The 21625-nt window shown below is 47.1% G+C and overlaps 1 protein-coding gene across 1 annotated transcript in view; it reads right to left on the reverse strand.

Annotated features, from left to right (window-relative positions):
- The window catches only part of RAPGEF1 (Rap guanine nucleotide exchange factor 1), a gene marked incomplete at its 5' end in the record, with an annotated part of 50607 nt that overhangs the window by 23964 nt on the left and 5018 nt on the right, over positions 1-21625 (reverse strand). The window contains 5 exon segments of the mRNA XM_056538576.1: positions 1797-2045; positions 5161-5322; positions 7580-7785; positions 18214-18687; positions 21009-21192. Of these exon segments, the coding sequence (XP_056394551.1) occupies positions 1797-2045; positions 5161-5322; positions 7580-7785; positions 18214-18687; positions 21009-21192 (1275 nt within the window).

Genomic DNA, 21625 nt, shown 5'->3' on the forward strand with positions numbered 1-21625 from the left:
TCCTGCAAATCAACAAATCCAAGAACTACCCAGCAAATATCTATAAAAATGACAGCACCACAGGCTACAAGTGCCTCTTCATGCTCTGTTTAACCCATTAGTACAACTGTCTGCTACTTTCGGTAAAAATAAGTAAATGTTGGTCTCTTATTTGTCTCCATGGGCAAGAGGAGACTCATATGCTGCTGATGCATTATTCAAATCCCTAATGCGCTTACGCAGTTCAGGCCATGAAGACCGAGTGTGGCACAAACTGCGTAAGCGTATAGATAATTTGATGTATACACCTGAAGGTATTATCTATTCCATGGTGCTGCAGCTGGAATATACCGATTCCCATTGTATTATATTTGCCTCCCCCAGGACATAAAGGAGCTTTCTGGATACACTGCACACCTAGCAAAGACGGCCTGAGGATACGGATGAAAAGCATATGCACAGCTGTGGGGTGTCACATGTAGGGGTATTGTGGGGTGTCACATGTAGGGGTATTGTGGGGTGTCACATGTAGGGGTATTGTGGAGTGTCACATGTAGGGGTATTGAGGGGTGTCACATGTAGGGGTATTGTGGGGTGCCACATGTAGGGGTATTGTGGGGTGCCACATGTAGGGGTATTGTGGGGTGCCACATGTAGGGGTATTGTGGGGTGCCACATGTAGGGGTATTGTGGGGTGCCACATGTAGGGGTATTGAGGGGTGCCACATGTAGGGGTATTGTGGGGTGCCACATGTAGGGGTATTGTGGGGTGCCACATGTAGGGGTATTGTGGGGTGCCACATGTAGGGGTATTGTGGGGTGCCACATGTAGGGGTATTGAGGGGTGTCACATGTAGGGGTATTGAGGGGTGTCACATGTAGGGGTATTGAGGGGTGTCACATGTAGGGGTATTGAGGGGTGTCACATGTAGGGGTATTGTGGGGTGTCACATGTAGGGGTATTGTGGGGTGTCACATGTAGGGGTATTGAGGGGTGTCACATGTAGGGGTATTGAGGAGTGTCACATGTAGGGGTATTGTGGGGTGCCACATGTAGGGGTATTGTGGGGTGCCACATGTAGGGGTATTGAGGGGTGTCACATGTAGGGGTATTGAGGGGTGTCACATGTAGGGGTATTGAGGGGTGTCACATGTAGGGGTATTGTGGGGTGTCACATGTAGGGGTATTGTGGGGTGTCACATGTAGGGGTATTGTGGGGTGTCACATGTAGGGGTATTGAGGGGTGTCACATGTAGGGGTATTGAGGGGTGTCACATGTAGGGGTATTGTGGGGTGTCACATGTAGGGGTATTGTGGGGTGTCACATGTAGGGGTATTGTGGGGTGTCACATGTAGGGGTATTGTGGGGTGTCACATGTAGGGGTATTGTGGGGTGCCACATGTAGGGGTATTGTGGGGTGCCACATGTAGGGGTATTGTGGGGTGCCACATGTAGGGGTATTGTGGGGTGCCACATGTAGGGGTATTGTGGGGTGCCACATGTAGGGGTATTGTGGGGTGCCACATGTAGGGGTATTGTGGGGTGTCCTTGTATCCACAATACTCCGGTGCAGAGATTGGTGGAACACGATGTCCATAGATCCTCCCATCTATTGCACATGGTTGTTATATGAAGGCAACGAGACGGCCGGGCACAGACATAAGCAATGGAGACGATGAAAGCGGCAGCAGCGGTGCAGCATGGGGGTGATGAGACAGAAGCAGGTTCGCCAGCCACAAACATATCCCCCCCCCCCAAAACACATGAACCCATCCGGCCGAACCCCCCATCCCATCCCCCGCCTCCCGTTCTCACCGCTGATGTCTGCAGAGAGCTGGAGAAAGGAGGCTCAAAAGGAAGGCAGGCAGGAGGGGTCCCGCAGGAGCTGCCACCCTGAGAGGAGGGTAAGGGAGGGCAGAGAGGGGCTGGAGGAGCGGGCATGGAGTCCGGGAGGACCTGGGTGAAGCGGGAAGAGTAAAAGATGGCGGGATTCAGCAGGGGGAGGGCAGGCGCCTGACTGTGGGGGGCAAAATCCTGGGAGTAGGAGCGGAACACAGATTTATACTGTGGAGGGGGGAGGAGAGGGTTAAAGGGGAACAAGGAAAGAGACAGAGAAGGTAAAAAGAAAAGCAGATTAGTGTAAAAAGCAGGTTTAGTCCCTGAACTTCCTGCATCCAGAATACGGTCCCTGAGAGACTGACACACAGAAACGAAACACCTGACTGAGCGTGAATGGGCTCTTACCCCTTATGTTGGCAGAGACCCCCCCACAACCTTCCTGTCCTGTTATAACATGAAGCATCTCAGAAAGCAAGAAGACAAACTGCAGCTGCATCTCCCCCCTCCCCCCGATGGACATTATCGGCTTCACAGAAGTTGTAGGATGGTTCTTATTTCTTATCTGCAGAATATGAAGCGTCACTCCTGGCCGTGCATTGCAAAGAAGTGGATGACGCGGCCGCCCGCGGCACATTACACCGCCATCTGTCATCGCTGCCGCTATGAATGCAGACAGCGCCTGCGGGGTAAGGAGAGACCGCCCGCAGCCGGGTCCCCGCCTCCCGTGATTCCTATCATAACATTAGGTAATCGCTATCTATGCGCTTCTACCTGCAGGGCGTACATTCCCCGCATCAACTCTGCAGCATCTGTAGCCTCGGAAATCCCAACTAAGCGGCTCCGCACACTTGGTACCAGCATTCCCCAAAAATAAGGCCTATTGTGCCTTTTCAATCTGTGCAGAATATAAGACCCACACCAAATAAATAAATAAGACACCCCCCCCCCCAAAAAAAAAAATGAAATAAAATAAGACACACCCCCAAAAAAATGCCTCCCCCACCAAAAATAGGGTAGGGAGAAACTACTGTAAATAATCCATTGGCACAGGGGTGGGAGGAGGGGGATCACTTACCGTAATATGGCACAAGAGGATCAGAGGGGGAGATTGAAATGGCACAGGGGTATCAGGGGTGGGGGAAGGGGGTCACTTAAAATGACACAGGGGGGGGGGGGATCAGAGAGGGGAATCAAAAATGGCACAGGAGGATTAGAAGGGGGTACTAAAATAGTAATCTGATCCTCCTGCGCCATTTTTACGGTATTGATTCCACCTCTTCCCCAATAAGATAAGCTCTCTCTGTGCCCCATTATGTGATTATCTCTGTGCCCCCTTATTCTGTGATCTGCCCTCATGCCCTGGGCTCTCTGTGCCCCCTTATTCTGTGATCTGCCCTCATGCCCTGGGCTCTCTGTGCCCCCTTATTCTGTGATGATCTGCTCTCATGCCCTGGGCTCTCTGTGCCCCCTTATTCTGTGATGATCTGCTCTCATGCCCTGGGCTCTCTGTGCCCCCTTATTCTGTGATGATCTGCCCTCCTGCCCTGGGCTCTCTGTGCCCCCTTATTCTGTGATCTGCCCTCATGCCCTGGGCTCTCTGTGCCCCCTTATTCTGTGATGATCTGACCTCATGCCCTGGGCTCTCTGTGCCCCCTTATTCTGTGATGATCTGCCCTCCTGCCCTGGGCTCTCTGTGCCCCCTTATTCTGTGATGATCTGCCCTCATGCCCTGGGCTCTGTGCCCCCCCCATTCTGTGATGATCTGCCCTCATGCCCTGGGCTCTGTGCCCCCCCCATTCTGTGATGATCTGCCCTCATGCCCTTGGCTCTCTGTGCCCCCCTATTTTGTGATGATCTGCCCTCATGCCCTGGGCTCTCTGTGCCCCCTTATTCTGTGATGATCTGCCCTCATGCCCTGGGCTCTCTGTGCCCACTTATTCTGTGATCTGCCCTCATGCCCTGGGCTCTCTGTGCCCCCCCATTCTGTGATGATCTGCCCTCATGCCCTGGGCTCTGTGCCCCCTTATTCTGTGATCTGCCCTCCTGCCCTGGGCTCTCTGTGCCCCCCCCATTCTGTGATGATCTGCCCTCATGCCCTGGGCTCTCTGTGCCCCCTTATTCTGTGATCTGCCCTCATGCCCTGGGCTCTGTGCCCCCCCCCCCCCCCCATTCTGTGATGATCTGCCCTCATGCCCTGGGCTCTGTGCCCCCTTATTCTGTGATGATCTGCCCTCATGCCCTGGGCTCTCTGTGCCCCCCCCCATTCTGTGATGATCTGCCCTCATGCCCTGGGCTCTCTGTGCCCCCCATTCTCCGGCCGCCCTGTTCCTTCCCTTCACACATCCCCTCCTCCTTCCTTCCTTCCCGGGATTCTTGCATGCCGCAGTCTGCCTGCGGAATCCCAGCTATGCGCTCGCACAGTAGGAAGCTGCAGCCGCTCCCCCTCCCTACAAAATAATCTCCTTTCCATATGGTCCACATGGCGTTTCTCTCCACTGTATCCACCGGGGGCGCTGTAAGACCAGAACAGCCTCCGGAGGAGTGAAAACTGATCCCTGTGATCCCTCTGGGGTAAGAACAGGTGAGAGAAGACTGAACGCTCCGACCACACGGGGGGGGGGGGGGGGGTTGAGGCGGCTGAGAACGCGGTGCAGCCTGCGATCCCAAGTCATGCATCATCTTTAGGCCATGTTCACATGACGGAAAATCTGCAGAATCCAGCCGTGAGAACATAGCCTTAGAGACTTACAATGTACACAGGAGGGAATCACTTCATGGTCACCTGGTCTCAAGAGAATCTGATACACTAGGGTTAGGGGGGGGTTGGGTAATGGGGGTCGGAATTCCCATTTAATTCAATGTGCAGTAAATTTTTGGGGAATTTCCAAGCAGAAATTTTTTTTCTGAAATTCTCTGACCGAGAATGAGCCGGGAGAAGAGCGACGTGCGGCTTGGACCCGGACCCATGGACTTTAATCGTAAGTTTGTCTGGTCAAAACTTTTCACATGTTGCAGAGTTATAGTAAAAGATTGTTTAAAGTGACAGTGCCCATTTAAGTTTTTGGTTAGGGCACTGTTCCCCAACCAGGGTGCCTCCAGCTGTTGCAAAACTACAACTCCCAGCATGCCCGGACAGCCGTTGGCTGTCCGGACATGCTGGGAGTTGTAGTTTTGCAACAGCTGGAGGCACCCTGGTTGGGGAACACTGGTCTAGACCTATATATAGGCCCAAGTACACACAGGCTCTAGTGATGCTACATAACTAACTACGGCTCTAGTTCTCACATCCACAGCAGAGGAGGAGGCAATGAAGCGGAGACAATGAAGCGGAGACACTCACCGAAGGCACAGGGAAGGAGCCATGGCGGCTCAGAAAGCAGTTAGAGACGGACAGACTGATGCCCTGAGGGTGGCCCCCGTCCTCGGGTGCGAAGACCCCTTTGGTTGGCTGTGTACAGTACGAGACAGAGGAGAAGGAAGAAGCAGCAAAGGAGGAGGCCTGCTGGAAGAAGAAGAAGAAGAAGACGACATACAGAGAGGAGGGGGATAAGAGAGATCCCAGGAGACATCACAGGCCTGACTGCTACACAGCGCCCCCTATACTACACAGCGCCCCCTATACTGACCAATGACTACACAGCGCCCCCTACACTGACCAATGACCACACAGCGCCCCCTATACTGACCAATGACCACACAGCACCCCCTATACTGACCAATGACTACACAGCGCCCCCTATACTGACCAATGACTACACAGCGCCCCCTATACTGACCAATGATTACACAGCGCCCCCTATACTGACCAATGACCACACAGCGCCCCCTATACTGACCAATGACTACACAGCGCCCCCTATACTGAACATGACTACACAGCGCCCCCTATACTGAACATGACTACACAGCGCCCCCTATACTGACCAATGACCACACAGTGCCCCCCTATACTGAACATGACTACACAGCGCCCCCTATACTGACCGATGACTACACAGCGCCCCCTATACTGAACATGACTACACAGCGCCCCCTATACTGACCAATGACCACACAGCGCCCCCTATACTGACCAATGACCACACAGCGCCCCCTATACTGACCAATGACTACACAGCGCCCCCTATACTGAACACGACTACACAGCGCCCCCTATACTGAACATGACTACACAGCGCCCCCTATACTGACCAATGACCACACAGCGCCCCCTATACTGACCAATGACTACACAGCGCCCCCTATACTGACCAATGACTACACAGCGCCCCCTATACTGAACACGACTACACAGCGCCCCCTATACTGAACATGACTACACAGCGCCCCCTATACTGAACATGACTACACAGCACCCCCTATACTGACCAATGACCACACAGCGCCCCCTATACTGACCAATGACTACACAGCGCCCCCTACACTGAACATGACTACACAGCGCCCCCTATACTGAACATGACTACACAGCGCCCCCTATACTGACCTATGACCACACAGCGCCCCATATACTGACCTATGACCACACAGCGCCCCCTACACTGTCCAATGACTGATGATATGACTACACAGCGCCCCCTACACTGAACATGACTACACAGCGCCCCCTACACTGTCCAATGACTGATGATATGACTACACAGCGCCCCCTACACTGAACATGACTACACAGCGCCCCCTACACTGAACATGACTACACAGCGCCCCCTACACTGACCAATGACTGATGATATGACTACACAGCGCCCCTTACACTGAACATGACTACACGGCGCCCCCTACACTCACCAGTGACTGATATGACTACACAGCTCCCCCTACACTGACCAATGATATGACTACACAGCGCCCCCTACCCTGGGGACATAACTCCAGTCTATAACCAATATGGAGGTACATGTGGTTAAACGGCCTCTGCTTGTGGGGTTTATGTAAAACTTTAAAAGTTCTTCCCTTTCCTCAGAATAAGGGACAACCATCAGTCCCCACTGCAGGGACACCCATCGACCCTAAAGATCAGAGGTTCCCTGTCCCCCAAGTGAATGCAGCAGGAACTTCTAGGGGTCGTCCAGCATTAGAAAAACATGGCTGCTTTATTTTCCCTTCCCAAAAAACAGGCCCCTCCCCCCCCATTTATGTGCGGTATTACAACAATGTCTAGCAGAATACACTCAACAAGAGGGTTAATGAGCTGCGACCGGTGTCCTCCCCGATCCCGACCGCTGCCAGGAACATGTGAACTGCTGGGCCAATCCATCCTGAGCTATCTTCTATCCTAAGTGTCTTTGGATAGGGGGTGGGGGGTTCCACCACTGAATCCCTGGCGATCTCTGTGCAGTACCTAGTGCAGGCGGCGGGGTCATGACATCACAGCCACGCCCCTCGTGATGTCACACCACGCCCCTCAATGCAAGTCTATGGGAGGGGGCCCCCTCCCCTAGACTTGCATTGAGGGGGCGTGGCGTGACATCACGAGAGGCGTGGCCGAGACATCATGACCCAACCGCCCCTGCTCCAAAGCATTCGGAACGTAATGTTCCGAATGCGGGGGCAGCGGAGTACCCCTAAAAAGGCATAGAAGCTGCAATCCACAGTGTCCTATTACAGGATAATTTAAGGGGTACATTGAGGTTATGGGGTCCCCTTCAGTAGGGGATCAGGAGTCCATGACTATGGGTTCAGCTAAGACCCTGATATAATGAAGCACAGTGTGCAGCGCTGCAGCGGAGAGCGTTACCCCCATATAGTGCTGTTCTTACCAGCTGCCTCTGTTTCGGGGGTAGGGCAGGGGGCGGGGCTCGCTCCACACCACCGGCTTCCGGGCCGCTGAAGGAGTCGTTGAAGCCGTAGACCTCGCGCAGGTGCTTGTTCTTCTGCTGGTAGATGTGCTCGTTCTGCGGCGTCTGGTAGAACACGGACGGCTGCGGCTCGGAATAATCCTCCACGAAACGCATGTACGTCATCACTGTGGGACAGGGGAAACGGAGAAATTGTAAAATTGGAAACTATTTCACTCTCCCCCCCCCCAGGGCATTATGGGAGTTGTAGTCTTGAAACAGCTGGGCACCCACAAGTTGCACATACACTGCTCAAAAAACATAAAAGTGACACATAAACCACACAATGTAACTCCAAGTCACTGACACTTGTGTGAGATCCCACTGTCCACTCAGGAAGAACACTGATTGATAATCAATTTCACATGGAACAGACAACACGTGGAAATTATAGGCAATTAGCAAGACAACCCCAATAAAGGAGTGGTTCTGCAGGTGGTGACCACAGACCACTTCTCAGTTCCTATGCTTCCTGGCTGATGTTTTGGTCACTTTTGAATGCTGGCGGTGCTTTCACTCTAGTGGTAGCATGAGACGGAGTCTACAACCCACACAAGAGGCTCAGGTAGTGCAGCTCATTCAGGATGGCACATCAATGCGAGCTGTGGCAAGAAGGTTTGCTGTGTCTGTCAGCGTAGTGTCCAGAACATGGAGGCACTGCCAGGAGAAAGACCAGTACATCAGGAGACGTGGAGGAGGCCGTAGAAGGGCAACAACCCAGCAGCAGGACCGCTACCTCCACCTTTGTGCAAGGAGAAGCAGGAGGAGCACTGCCAGAGCCCTGCAAAATGACCTCCAGCAGGCCACAAATGTGCATGTGTCCACTCAAACGGTCAGAAACAGACTCCATGAGGGTGGTATGAGGGCCCGATGCCCACAGGTGGGGGTTGTGCTTACAGCCCAACACCGTGCAGGACGTTTGGCATTTGCCAGAGAACACCAAGATTGGCAAATTCACCACTGGCGCCCTGTGCTCTTCACAGATGAAAGCAGGTTCACACTGAGCACATGTGACAGTCTGGAGACGCTGTGGAGGACGTTCTGCTGCCTGCAACATCCTCCAGCATGACCGGTTTAGTGGTGAGTCAGTTATGGTGTGGTGTGGCATTTCTTTGGGGGGGCCGCACAGCCCTCCATGTGCTTGCCAGAGGTAGCCTGACTGCCATTAGGTACCGAGATGAGATCCTCAGACCCCTTGTGAGACCATATGCTGGTGCGGTTGGGTTCCTCCTAATACAAAACAATTCTAGACCTCATGTGGCTGGAGTGTGTCAGCAGTTCCTGCAAGAGGAAGGCATTGATGCTATGGACTGGCCGCCCGTTCCCCTGAATCCGATTGAGCACATCTGGGACGTCTCGCTCCATCCACCACAGACTGTCCAGGAGTTGGCGGATGCTTTAGTCCAGGTCTGGGAGGACATCCCTCAGGAGACCATCCCCCACCTCATCAGGATCATGCCCAGGTGTTGTAGGGAGGTCATACGGGCACGTGGAGGCCACACACACTACTGAGCCTCATTGGGACTTGTATTAAGGACATTACATAAAGTTGGATCAGCCTGTAGTGGGGTTTTCCTCTGTGATTTTGAGTGACTCCATATCCAGACCTCCAGGGGTTAATGATTTCCATTGATAATTTTTGGTGATTTTGTTGTCACATTCAACTATGTAAAGAGGAAAGTATCTCATACGATTAGTTCATTCATTCAGATCTGTGTTATCGCAGTGTTACCTTTATTTTTTTGAGCAGTGTACACCAGTGTGCATACAGTTTTGCAACAGCTGGAGGCACCCTGGATCGTCAAACACTGCATTTAAGTGCTGTGATTTTCAATGGGCCAAAGTGGTGATCACATAACCCAGTTACAGAAATGAAATGCAATGATGCAATCGCTGTCCGGGCATGCTGGGAGTTGCAGTTTTGCAACACTTGGGAGGCACCCTGGTTAGAAGACACGGCATTAAGCACTGATTTTCTGCAGTAAGCCTAGTAAACACATGACCCAGTTACAGAAATTACATTGCCTTGATGCAACAGCTGTCTGGGAATGCTTTGAGTTGTAGTTTTGCAACAACTGGAGACACCCTGGTTGGAAACATCTAGAGTATAGGGCAGGGGTCACTAAACTGGGCCGCCCCAGCTGTTGCAAAACTACAACTTCCACCTTGCCCAGACAGCCTGATCAGACTGGAGATCACATGACCCAGGTACAGAAATATTATATATTGCTGCAACAGCCATCTGGGCATGCTGGCAGTTGTGCAACAGCTGGAGGCCCTCTGGTTTGAAACTACTAGGGTTTGGGCAGAGGTCTCCAAGCTGTGGTCCTCCAGCTATTGCAAAACTACAATTCCCAGCCTGTCAGGACAGCCGTTGGCTGTCCGGACATGCTGGGAGTTGTAGTTTTGCAACAGCTGGAAACACCCTGGTTGAGAAACACAGCATCAAGCACTGATTTTATGTGGGTCGTATTGGTGATAACATGACCCAGTTACAGAAATGAAATGCATTGATGCAATGCTTGTCCGGGCATGCTGGGAGTTGTAGTTTTGATACAGTTGGAGTCACCCTGGTTGGAAAACACTTTTCTATGACGTTTCCGTATCACTAGGAGGGCGGTGCCCCCCTCCATGGGAGAGTCTACAGGAATTACAATGTCCGGCGCAGGGCACGGGTTATTGTGAGGTCTACAATGCCCAGGACTGAGTGACGGACGGGAGGAAGTGAAGACAGGAACAGCTGCAGGTTATACGTCTCCTCCTATAAAAGTCTATGGGGGGGGGGGGGGGGGAGCAACGGAAAGATGAAAAAGGCAAAGACCACATTATCCAGGAATATGGAGAGAAGAACATAATGAGTGATCAGACTGTACTCCAAGAGCCGCTCATAACGCTCCAGTACTGATATAACCTCTATATATTACATCATATGTGATGATATCAGCCGCTCCTCTTATAACGCTCCAGTACTGATATAATCTCTATATATTACATCATATGTGATGATATCAGCCGCTCCTCTTATAACGCTCCAGTACTGATATAATCTCTATATATTACATCATATGTGATATCAGCCGCTCCTCTTATAACGCTCCAGTACTGATATAATCTCTATATATTACATCATATGTGATGATATCAGCCGCTCCTCTTATAACGCTCCAGTACTGATATAACCTCTATATATTACATCATATGTGATATCATCCGCTCCTCTTATAACGCTCCAGTACTGATATAACCTCTATATATTACATCATATGTGATGATATCAGCCGCTCCTCTTATAACGCTCCAGTACTGATATAACCTCTATATATTACATCATATGTGATGATATCAGCCGCTCCTCTTATAACGCTCCAGTACTGATATAATCTCTATATATTACATCATATGTGATGATATCAGCCGCTCCTCTTATAACGCTCCAGTACTGATATAATCTCTATATATTACATCATATGTGATATCAGCCGCTCCTCTTATAACGCTCCAGTACTGATATAATCTCTATATATTACATCATATGTGATGATATCAGCCGCTCCTCTTATAACGCTCCAGTACTGATATAACCTCTATATATTACATCATATGTGATATCATCCGCTCCTCTTATAACGCTCCAGTACTGATATAACCTCTATATATTACATCATATGTGATGATATCAGCCGCTCCTCTTATAACGCTCCAGTACTGATATAACCTCTATATATTACATCATATGTGATATCAGCCGCTCCTCTTATAACGCTCCAGTACTGATATAACCTCTATATATTACATCATATGTGATGATATCAGCCGCTCCTCTTATAACGCTCCAGTACTGATATAATCTCTATATATTACATCATATGTGATGATATCAGCCGCTCCTCTTATAACGCTCCAGTACTGATATAACCTCTATATATTACATCATATGTGATGATATCAGCCGCTCCTCTTATAACGCTCCAGTACTGATATAACCTCTATATATTACATCATATGTGATGATATCAGCCGCTCCTCTTATAACGCTCCAGTACTGATATAACCTCTATATATTACATCATATGTGACTGATATCAGCCGCTCCTCTTATAACGCTCCAGTACTGATATAACCTCTATATATTACGTCATATGTGATGATATCAGCCGCTCCTCTTATAACGCTCCAGTACTGATATAATCTCTATATATTACATCATATGTGACTGATATCAGCCGCTCCTCTTATAACGCTCCAGTACTGATATAACCTCTATATATTACATATGTGATATCATCCGCTCCTCTTATAATGCTCCAGTACTGATATAATCTCTATATATTACATCATATGTGATGATATCAGCCGCTCCTCTTATAACGCTCCAGTACTGATATAACCTCTATATATTACGTCATATGTGATGATATCAGCCGCTCCTCTTATAACGCTCCAGTACTGATATAATCTCTATATATTACATCATATGTGATGATATCAGCCGCTCCTCTTATAACGCTCCAGTACTGATATAACCTCTATATATTACATCATATGTGACTGATATCAGCCGCTCCTCTTATAACGCTCCAGTACTGATATAATCTCTATATATTACATCATATGTGATGATATCAGCCGCTCCTCTTATAACGCTCCAGTACTGATATAACCTCTATATATTACATCATATGTGATGATATCAGCCGCTCCTCTTATAACGCTCCAGTACTGATATAATCTCTATATATTACATCATATGTGATGATATCAGCCGCTCCTCTTATAACGCTCCAGTACTGATATAACCTCTATATATTACATCATATGTGATGATATCAGCCGCTCCTCTTATAACGCTCCAGTACTGATATAATCTCTATATATTATATCATATGTGATATCAGCCGCTCCTCTTATAACGCTCCAGTACTGATATAATCTCTATATATTACATCATATGTGATGATATCATCCGCTCCTGTTATAACGCTCCAGTACTGATATAATCTCTATATATTACATCATATGTGATATCAGCCGCTCCTCATATAACGCTCCAGTACTGATATAACCTCTATATATTACATCATATGTGACGATATCAGCCGCTCCTCTTATAACGCTCCAGTACTGATATATCCTCTATATATTACATCATATGTGATGATATCAGCCGCTCCTCTTATAACGCTCCAGTACTGATATAACCTCTATATATTACATCATATGTGATGATATCATCCGCTCCTCTTATAACGCTCCAGTACTGATATAACCTCTATATATTACATCATATGTGATATCAGCCGCTCCTCTTATAACGCTCCAATACTGATATAACCTCTATATATTACATCATATGTGATATCAGCCGCTCCTCTTATAACGCTCCAGTACTGATATAATCTCTATATATTACATCATATGTGATGATATCAGCCGCTCCTCTTATAACGCTCCAGTACTGATATAATCTCTATATATTACATCATATGTGATGATATCAGCCGCTCCTCTTATAATGCTCCAGTACTGATATAATCTCTATATATTACATCATATGTGATATCAGCCGCTCCTCTTATAACGCTCCAGTACTGATATAACCTCTATATATTACATCATATGTGACTGATATCAGCCGCTCCTCTTATAACGCTCCAGTACTGATATAACCTCTATATATTACATCATATGTGATGATATCAGCCGCTCCTCTTATAACGCTCCAGTACTGATATAATCTCTATATATTACATCATATGTGATGATATCATCCGCTCCTCTTATAACGCTCCAGTACTGATATAATCTCTATATATTACATCATATGTGATGATATCAGCCGCTCCTCTTATAACGCTCCAGTACTGATATAATCTCTATATATTACATCATATGTGATATCAGCCGCTCCTCTTATAACGCTCCAATACTGATATAACCTCTATATATTACATCATATGTGATGATATCAGCCGCTCCTCTTATAACACTCCAGTACTGATATAACCTCTATATATTACATCATATGTGATGATATCATCCGCTCCTCTTATAACGCTCCAGTACTGATATAACCTCTATATATTACATCATATGTGATGATATCATCCGCTCCTCTTATAACGCTCCAGTACTGATATAACCTCTATATATTACATCATATGTGACTGATATCAGCCGCTCCACTTATAACGCTCCAGTACTGATATAATCTCTATATATTACATCATATGTGATGATATCAGCCGCTCCTCTTATAACACTCCAGTACTGATATAATCTCTATATATTACATCATATGTGATGATATCAGCCGCTCCTCTTATAACGCTCCAGTACTGATATAACCTCTATATATTACATCATATGTGATGATATCATCCGCTCCTCTTATAACGCTCCAGTACTGATATAACCTCTATATATTACATCATATGTGATATCAGCCGCTCCTCTTATAACACTCCAGTACTGATATAATCTCTATATATTACATCATATGTGATGATATCAGCCGCTCCTCTTATAACGCTCCAGTACTGATATAACCTCTATATATTACATCATATGTGATGATATCATCCGCTCCTCTTATAACGCTCCAGTACTGATATAACCTCTATATATTACATCATATGTGATATCAGCCGCTCCTCTTATAACACTCCAGTACTGATATAACCTCTATATATTACATCATATGTGATGATATCATTCGCTCCTCTTATAACGCTCCAGTACTGATATAACCTCTATATATTACATCATATGTGATATCAGCCGCTCCTCTTATAACACTCCAGTACTGATATAACCTCTATATATTACATCATATGTGATGATATCAGCCGCTCCTCTTATAACGCTCCAGTACTGATATAACCTCTATATATTACATCATATGTGATGATATCAGCCGCTCCTATTATAACGCTCCAGTACTGATATATCCTCTATATATTACATCATATGTGATGATATCAGCCGCTCCTCTTATAACGCTCCAGTACTGATATAACCTCTATATATTACATCATATGTGATATCAGCCGCTCCTCTTATAACGCTCCAGTACTGATATAACCTCTATATATTACATCATATGTGATATCAGCCGCTCCTCTTATAACGCTCCAGTACTGATATAATCTCTATATATTACATCATATGTGATGATATCTGCCGCTCCTCTTATAACGCTCCAGTACTGATATAATCTCTATATATTACATCATATGTGATATCAGCCGCTCCTCTTATAACGCTCCAATACTGATATAACCTCTATATATTACATCATATGTGATGATATCATCCGCTCCTCTTATAACGCTCCAGTACTGATATAATCTCTATATATTACATCATATGTGATATCATCCGCTCCTTTTATAACGCTCCAGTACTGATATAACCTCTATATATTACATCATATGTGATGATATCAGCCGCTCCTCTTATAACGCTCCAGTACTGATATAATCTCTATATATTACATCATATGTGATATCATCCGCTCCTCTTATAACGCTCCAGTACTGATATAACCTCTATATATTACATCATATGTGATATCATCCGCTCCTCTTATAACGCTCCAGTACTGATATAACCTCTATATATTACATCATATGTGACTGATATCAGCCGCTCCTCTTATAATGCTTCAGTACTGATATAATCTCTATATATTACATCATATCTGATATCATCCGCTCCTCTTATAACGCTCCAGTACTGATATAACCTCTATATATTACATCATATGTGATATCAGACGCTCCTCTTATAACGCTCCAGTACTGATATAACCTCTATATATTACATCATATGTGATGATATCAGCCGCTCCTCTTATAACGCTCCAGTACTGATATAACCTCTATATATTACATCATATGTGATGATATCAGCCGCTCCTCTTATAACACTCCAGTACTGATATAATCTCTATATATTACATCATATGTGATATCAGCCGCTCCTCTTATAACGCTCCAGTACTGATATAACCTCTATATATTACATCATATGTGATATCAGCTGCTCCTCTTATAACGCTCCAGTACTGATATAACCTCTATATATTACATCATATAGGACTGATATCAGCCGCTCCTCTTATAACGCTCCAGTACTGATATAATCTCTATATATTACATCATATGTGATGATATCAGCCGCTCCTCTTATAACGCTCCAGTACTGATATAACCTCTATATATTACATCATATGTGATATCAGCCGCTCCTCTTATAACGCTCCAGTACTGATATAACCTCTATATATTACATCATATGTGATGATATCAGCCGCTCCTCTTATAACGCTCCAGTACTGATATAACCTCTATATATTACATCATATGTGACTGATATCATCCTCTTAGAACGCTCCAGTACTGATATAATCTCTATATATTACATCATATGTGATATCAGCCGCTCCTCTTATAACGCTCCAGTACTGATATAACCTCTATATATTACATCACATGTGACTGATATCAGCCGCTCCTCTTATAATGCTCCAGTACTGATATAACCTCTATATATTACATCATATGTGATGATATCAGCCGCTCCTCTTATAACGCTCCAGTACTGATATAACCTCTATATATTACATCATATGTGATATCAGCCGCTCCTCTTATAACGCTCCAGTACTGATATAATCTCTATATATTACATCATATGTGATGATATCAGCCGCTCCCCTTATAACGCTCCAGTACTGATATAATCTCTATATATTACATCATATGTGATGATATCAGCCGCTCCTTAATAAGCCCTGGGTGATCCTGGTGAGGGTTTCGGTGCGGATCGCGGCTTGTTGCCAGGGTTACAGGATCTCTGTCCGTGACGTTATTTACAGAGTTTCCCGGCGCCGTCACTGATGCGAACGTCTCATTCATGCAGGAAACTGCAAATTATGCAAAATGACACCGTGTGAGTCGTTCGGGGAGGATCGGGCCATTTTAGGACATCGCAAACCCTGGAGATCATTTATAATCCTGCGCTGGCGGCCGAGCGATTGCATCATCAGCGAAGGAAGACGCAAATCCTGAGGAACTGGACCGGGAGATCCCATTGTTCTTTCAAGGGTAAAAGTTATGGGAAACAGGAAAAACATTCAATCCTCGACATCGGGGGAGGCAGCAGATCGCCATCTAGAGGTGACAAAACCACAACTCCCAGCCGTTGGCTGTCCGGGCACGCTGGGAGTTTTAGTTTTGCTAGAGCTGGAGGGTTGAGTGTGGAGATCACCGTCCTATACCCAAGTGCTCCCAACCAGGGTGCCTCCAGCTGTTGCAAAACTACAACTCCCAGCTTTGGTTGTCTGGGCACGCTGGGAGTTGTAGTTTTGAAACCGCTGGACATGTACAGTTTTGAGTCCTTACGATAGAGCAGTGGTCCCCAGGAACCTTACAGAAACCTACAATACAAGGGACCATAACCCCCATCATCAACGCATGTAGGGAAGCCTAGGAATCCGTAGTCTCACTATCCCTACACCAGTTTTCACACAGTATTGCCGGACACGCCCAAAAACTACAACTCCCAGCATGCCTTGACAGGCCGCAACATCAAGGAGCAGTGTTCCTCCACCTAAGGCTCTTCATGCTACTGCGAAACTACAACTCCCATCATGCCATGACAGCCAAAGGGATTTCTCGCCACACAAACTGTACACTTCCTCTGTCCCTACAACGGTGTTCACCCAGCATTTTAACTCCCAGCATGCCCGGACAGGCTGCAACATTTACAGCAGCGTTTTCCCACAGCTTGTGCAAAACTACAACTCCCATCATGCCTGGACAGCCATGGGAATTGAAGTTTTGCAATGGTTGAGAGAGCTGCAGGCCTATCGAGGCATACAGGCGAGTTGCTCTGCATTGCTGTCAGGGCATGCTGGGAATTGTAGTTCTGCAACAGCCAAAGTGATTCAGGTTGGAGAACAATGTGTTAGGGTATAAGGCTTGAAAAAGCTTGCTGGGAGTAGTAGTTTTGCAAGTTTAAGAGAGCTGCAGGGCATGCATGGAGCTATAATTTTTCAATACAAGGGAGAGCTTTAGTGCATGCTGGGAGTAGTAGTTTTGCAGTTGTTTGAGAGCTGCAGAGAGCTGGGCTTTTTCAATACATGGGAGAGCTGCATGGTTGTGAAGGCATGCTGGGAGTAGTAGTTTTTCAATAGTTTAAGAGCTGCAATAGTTACTTTTACAATATATGGGAGGGCTGCAGGGCATGCTGGGAGTAGTAGTTTTGTAAAAGTTTGAGAGCTGCAGGGAGAGGAACTTTTATAATACATAGATGAGGTGCAGGGCTGTCAGGGCATGCTGGGAGTAGTAGTTTTGCAATCATTTGAGTGCTGCAGTGCATGCTGGAAGCAGTAGTTTGGCAACAACCTTGGGAGTAGTAGTTTTGCAATAGTTGAAGAGCTGCAAGGGAGTTTAACTTTTGCAATATTTGGAAGAGGTGCAGGGCATGCTGGGAGTAGTAGTTCTTGCAACAGCTAAAGAGGCCCGTGAGCACTGAGGTTGTACGTCACTTACTGTGTTTGTTCTTCTTCTCCGGTAGAGGAGGCGGCATCTCGGGAACGTCATCGCTCTCCACCGCGCCAAAGTCGGCCAGGAACTCCACCTGCGACGTGTTCCCGGCCTGAAAGGGCGAAACGGCAGCAAAGGGAGTAGTGGAGGAGGGGGGCAGCAGCAGGTCGTCCTCCGAGATGTTGTCGTACTGGGAGGGGTGGCGCTCGTAGCAGACGCGGGATCCCTCGGGGGTATTAGAAAAGGGTCGAATGCGTTTCTTCTCCGGGAGGGCCGGGGGCAATTCTACGGCAGAGGGGTGAGGCGCCTCGGAGTTCTGAGAGGTGTTAGGAGGCAGCTGAAAACTCTGTCCATGAAATGGGGAACCGGACTCTCCGAGGGATTCGGGGAGAGGACTGAGGACCCCGGTGCCTTGGCCCAGAACTTGGTCAGCACTGGAGAGGTCCTGCTGGAGGAACTCGTAGTCCGGGTCATAGTTATCTGTACGGAAAGAAGAGGGAAATCAGTCAACACCAAGAACTGGAGGGTCTCGTCCCCGTCACACCACCTGCCTATAGGGTCACCATTACAGGGGGGCGGTATTCAACTTTCTAAGGATAAGGAATTGCAGTGACTATCACCCTGTAGCAAAACTACAACTCCAAGCATGCCCTGACAGCCGAAGGCAAGTTAGAGGCTGAGGAATACTGGTCTACAGCAATGTTCCCCATCCTGTGGCATGATGGGAGTTGTAGTTTTGCAACAGCTGGCAAGTTACAGGCTGAGGAATTCTGGTCTACAGCAATGTTCCCCATCCTGTGGCATCCTGGGAGTTGTAGTTGTGCAACAACTGGACAGCCAAAAGTTGGTGAATACTGGGCCGTCACAATATTGCCCAACCTCTGGCATGATGGGAGATGTAATTTTGCAACAGCTGGAGAGCAAAAGGTTGGGGAATACCAGGTTCACAACAATGTTCTCCACCCCGTGGCATGCTGGGAGATGTAGTTGTGCAACAACTGGACAGCCAAAGGTTGGTGGATACTGGGCCGCCACAATATTGCCAAACCTGTGGCATGATGGGAGTTGTAATTATGCAACAGCTGGAGAGCAACAGGTTGGGAAACACTGGACTATAGCAATGTTCTCCAATCTGTGGCTTTCCAGCTGTTGCAAAACCCACTATGCCAGGAAAACCCCAAGATTGTAAGTGCATGCTGGGTGTTGTAGTAGTTTTGCAACAGCTGGGCAGCCACAGGTTGGGGAATAGTGGTCCACAACAATGCTCCCAAACCTGTGGCATGCTGGGACTTGTAGTTTTGCGACAGATGGAAATCAACAGGCTAGGAATTAATGGTTCACAGCAATATTCCCCAAACTGTGGCATGCTGGGATTTGTAGTTTTATGAAAGGGTGGGAAGTCATAAGTTGGGCAACACAGGACTATAGCAATGCTCTTTAAGGGTCTATTCACACGTACAGTATTCTGCGCAGATTTGAAGCTGCGTTCAGTCATTTAGTTTACACTGAAATCTGCAGCAGAAAATCCTGCGCATCAAATCCTGTACGTGTGAATAGACCATTAAGGATCTATTTAGACTTTCCGATACAGTTGAATTAACGCAACCACAGGGGGGCGTCACCCCTCTCTCCCAGATTCCTGCAGAGGAACTATGAATCTGAGAAATATGGGCAACAACCCCAGTGGTCAGAGTAATGATGTTCATATGGGATGTCACTCAGCTTTCCCAAATACTTAAAGGGGTACTCCGCTGCTCAGTGTTTGGAACAAGATGGTCCGAATGCTTAGAGCCGCGCTGGGGGGGGGTCTTGTGATGTCACGGCCCCACTGCAAGTCTATGTGAGGGGGCATGGTGATCGCCACAGGGAAATTTCGTCGGGATGGCACTTTCTTTATTGCATATAGAACGGGGTTACAGCAGCATGCTCGGAGGAAGAAGAACGCGAGCTCGGAGAGCTCGTGGGTAACCGGTGTCGCGGGTGATCGCCACGCCCCTTCCCATAGAATAGCACTGAGTTGGGGCGGAGCCACGATGCCCCGCGCCAAGTGTTCGCAACATTTTGTTCTGATTGCCGAGAAGCGGAATACCCCTTTAAGGTCTCCACGTTCCATTGACACTGTTATGTCTGCGTGTGACAGTCAATACGGAAATCAATGAAAACTTTGTTCCGATTACTGAATATATAAAAATAATTGCCATTCAGGACTCTAGGAAAGCTGAATTGACCCATCCCTCTACATGATGTAATGGATGCAAAAAAGAAACAAAAAAAGTCCAGGACTCCTTGTTACGCGCTGGCGGGTGTTTTTTCTAGTGGTTTTCTTAAGAAATGACGTCGTGCTGTGAATGTCACGTCGCGCAGCGGTCGATGGGCTGAGAAAAACCACAGACAGGAAATGGTCCTGAGGAGAACAACTGCGCACATCCATCTCCTGCAGAGCGCGGACTGTGATAACATTCACACATCGCACTGTCTTCAGGAAGGAAATGCTAAATAAACCATGTCTAAAGCAGTGGTCTCAAACTGTGGCCCTCCAGCTGTTGCACAACTTCAACTCCCAGCATGCCCGGACAGCCAAAGGCTGTCCGGGCATGCTGGGAGTTGAAGTTCTGCAACAGCTGGAGGCACCCTAGTTTAAAAAATAAATAAAATAAAAGGTGTATAGGGGTCTGATTGGGTTTGCTGGGAGTTGTGGTCTTGCAATAGCTGGAGGGTCAGAGTTTGAGACCACTGGTTTAAAGCCTCCATAGAGTGGGTCTATCCAAACAAGGTGTAACCTCTGATCATCCCCCCCTTACCTAGTGTCTCACAGCTGGTATTTCGGGAGCACTGCCCACTGTCCCTATCAAGGGAGGAGAGCTGCTCGTCAGATTTACTAAGTTTTCCTATACTACTACATGGCGAAAGGCGCGGAGACTCCCCTCCATAGGACTGGCTGCCCCCGGATAATCGGCGATGTGCAAAACAATTCACTTCAAAATCCTTCAGGGGAGAAAAGAGAAAGAAGGGGTTAAAAGAAATAATCTACATACAGATACTGACCATAAATTATATCCTGTATTATACTCCAGAGCTGTACTCACTATTCTGCTGGTGAGGTCACTGTATACATACATTACATTACTTATCCTGTACTGATCCTGAGTTATATCCTGTATTATACTCCAGAGCTGTACTCACTATTCTGCTGGTGAGGTCACTGTGTACATACATTACATTACTTATCCTGTACTGATCCTGAGTTATATCCTGTATTATACTCCAGAGCTGTACTCACTATTCTGCTGGTGAGGTCACTGTATACATACATTACATTACTTATCCTGTACTGATCCAGAGTTATATCCTGTATTATACTCCAGAGCTGTACTCACTATTCTGCTGGTGAGGTCACTGTGTACATACATTACATTAC

The sequence above is a fragment of the Hyla sarda genome, chromosome 9 (assembly GCF_029499605.1).
Source record: "Hyla sarda isolate aHylSar1 chromosome 9, aHylSar1.hap1, whole genome shotgun sequence".
Taxonomy (NCBI): Eukaryota; Metazoa; Chordata; class Amphibia; order Anura; family Hylidae; genus Hyla; species Hyla sarda.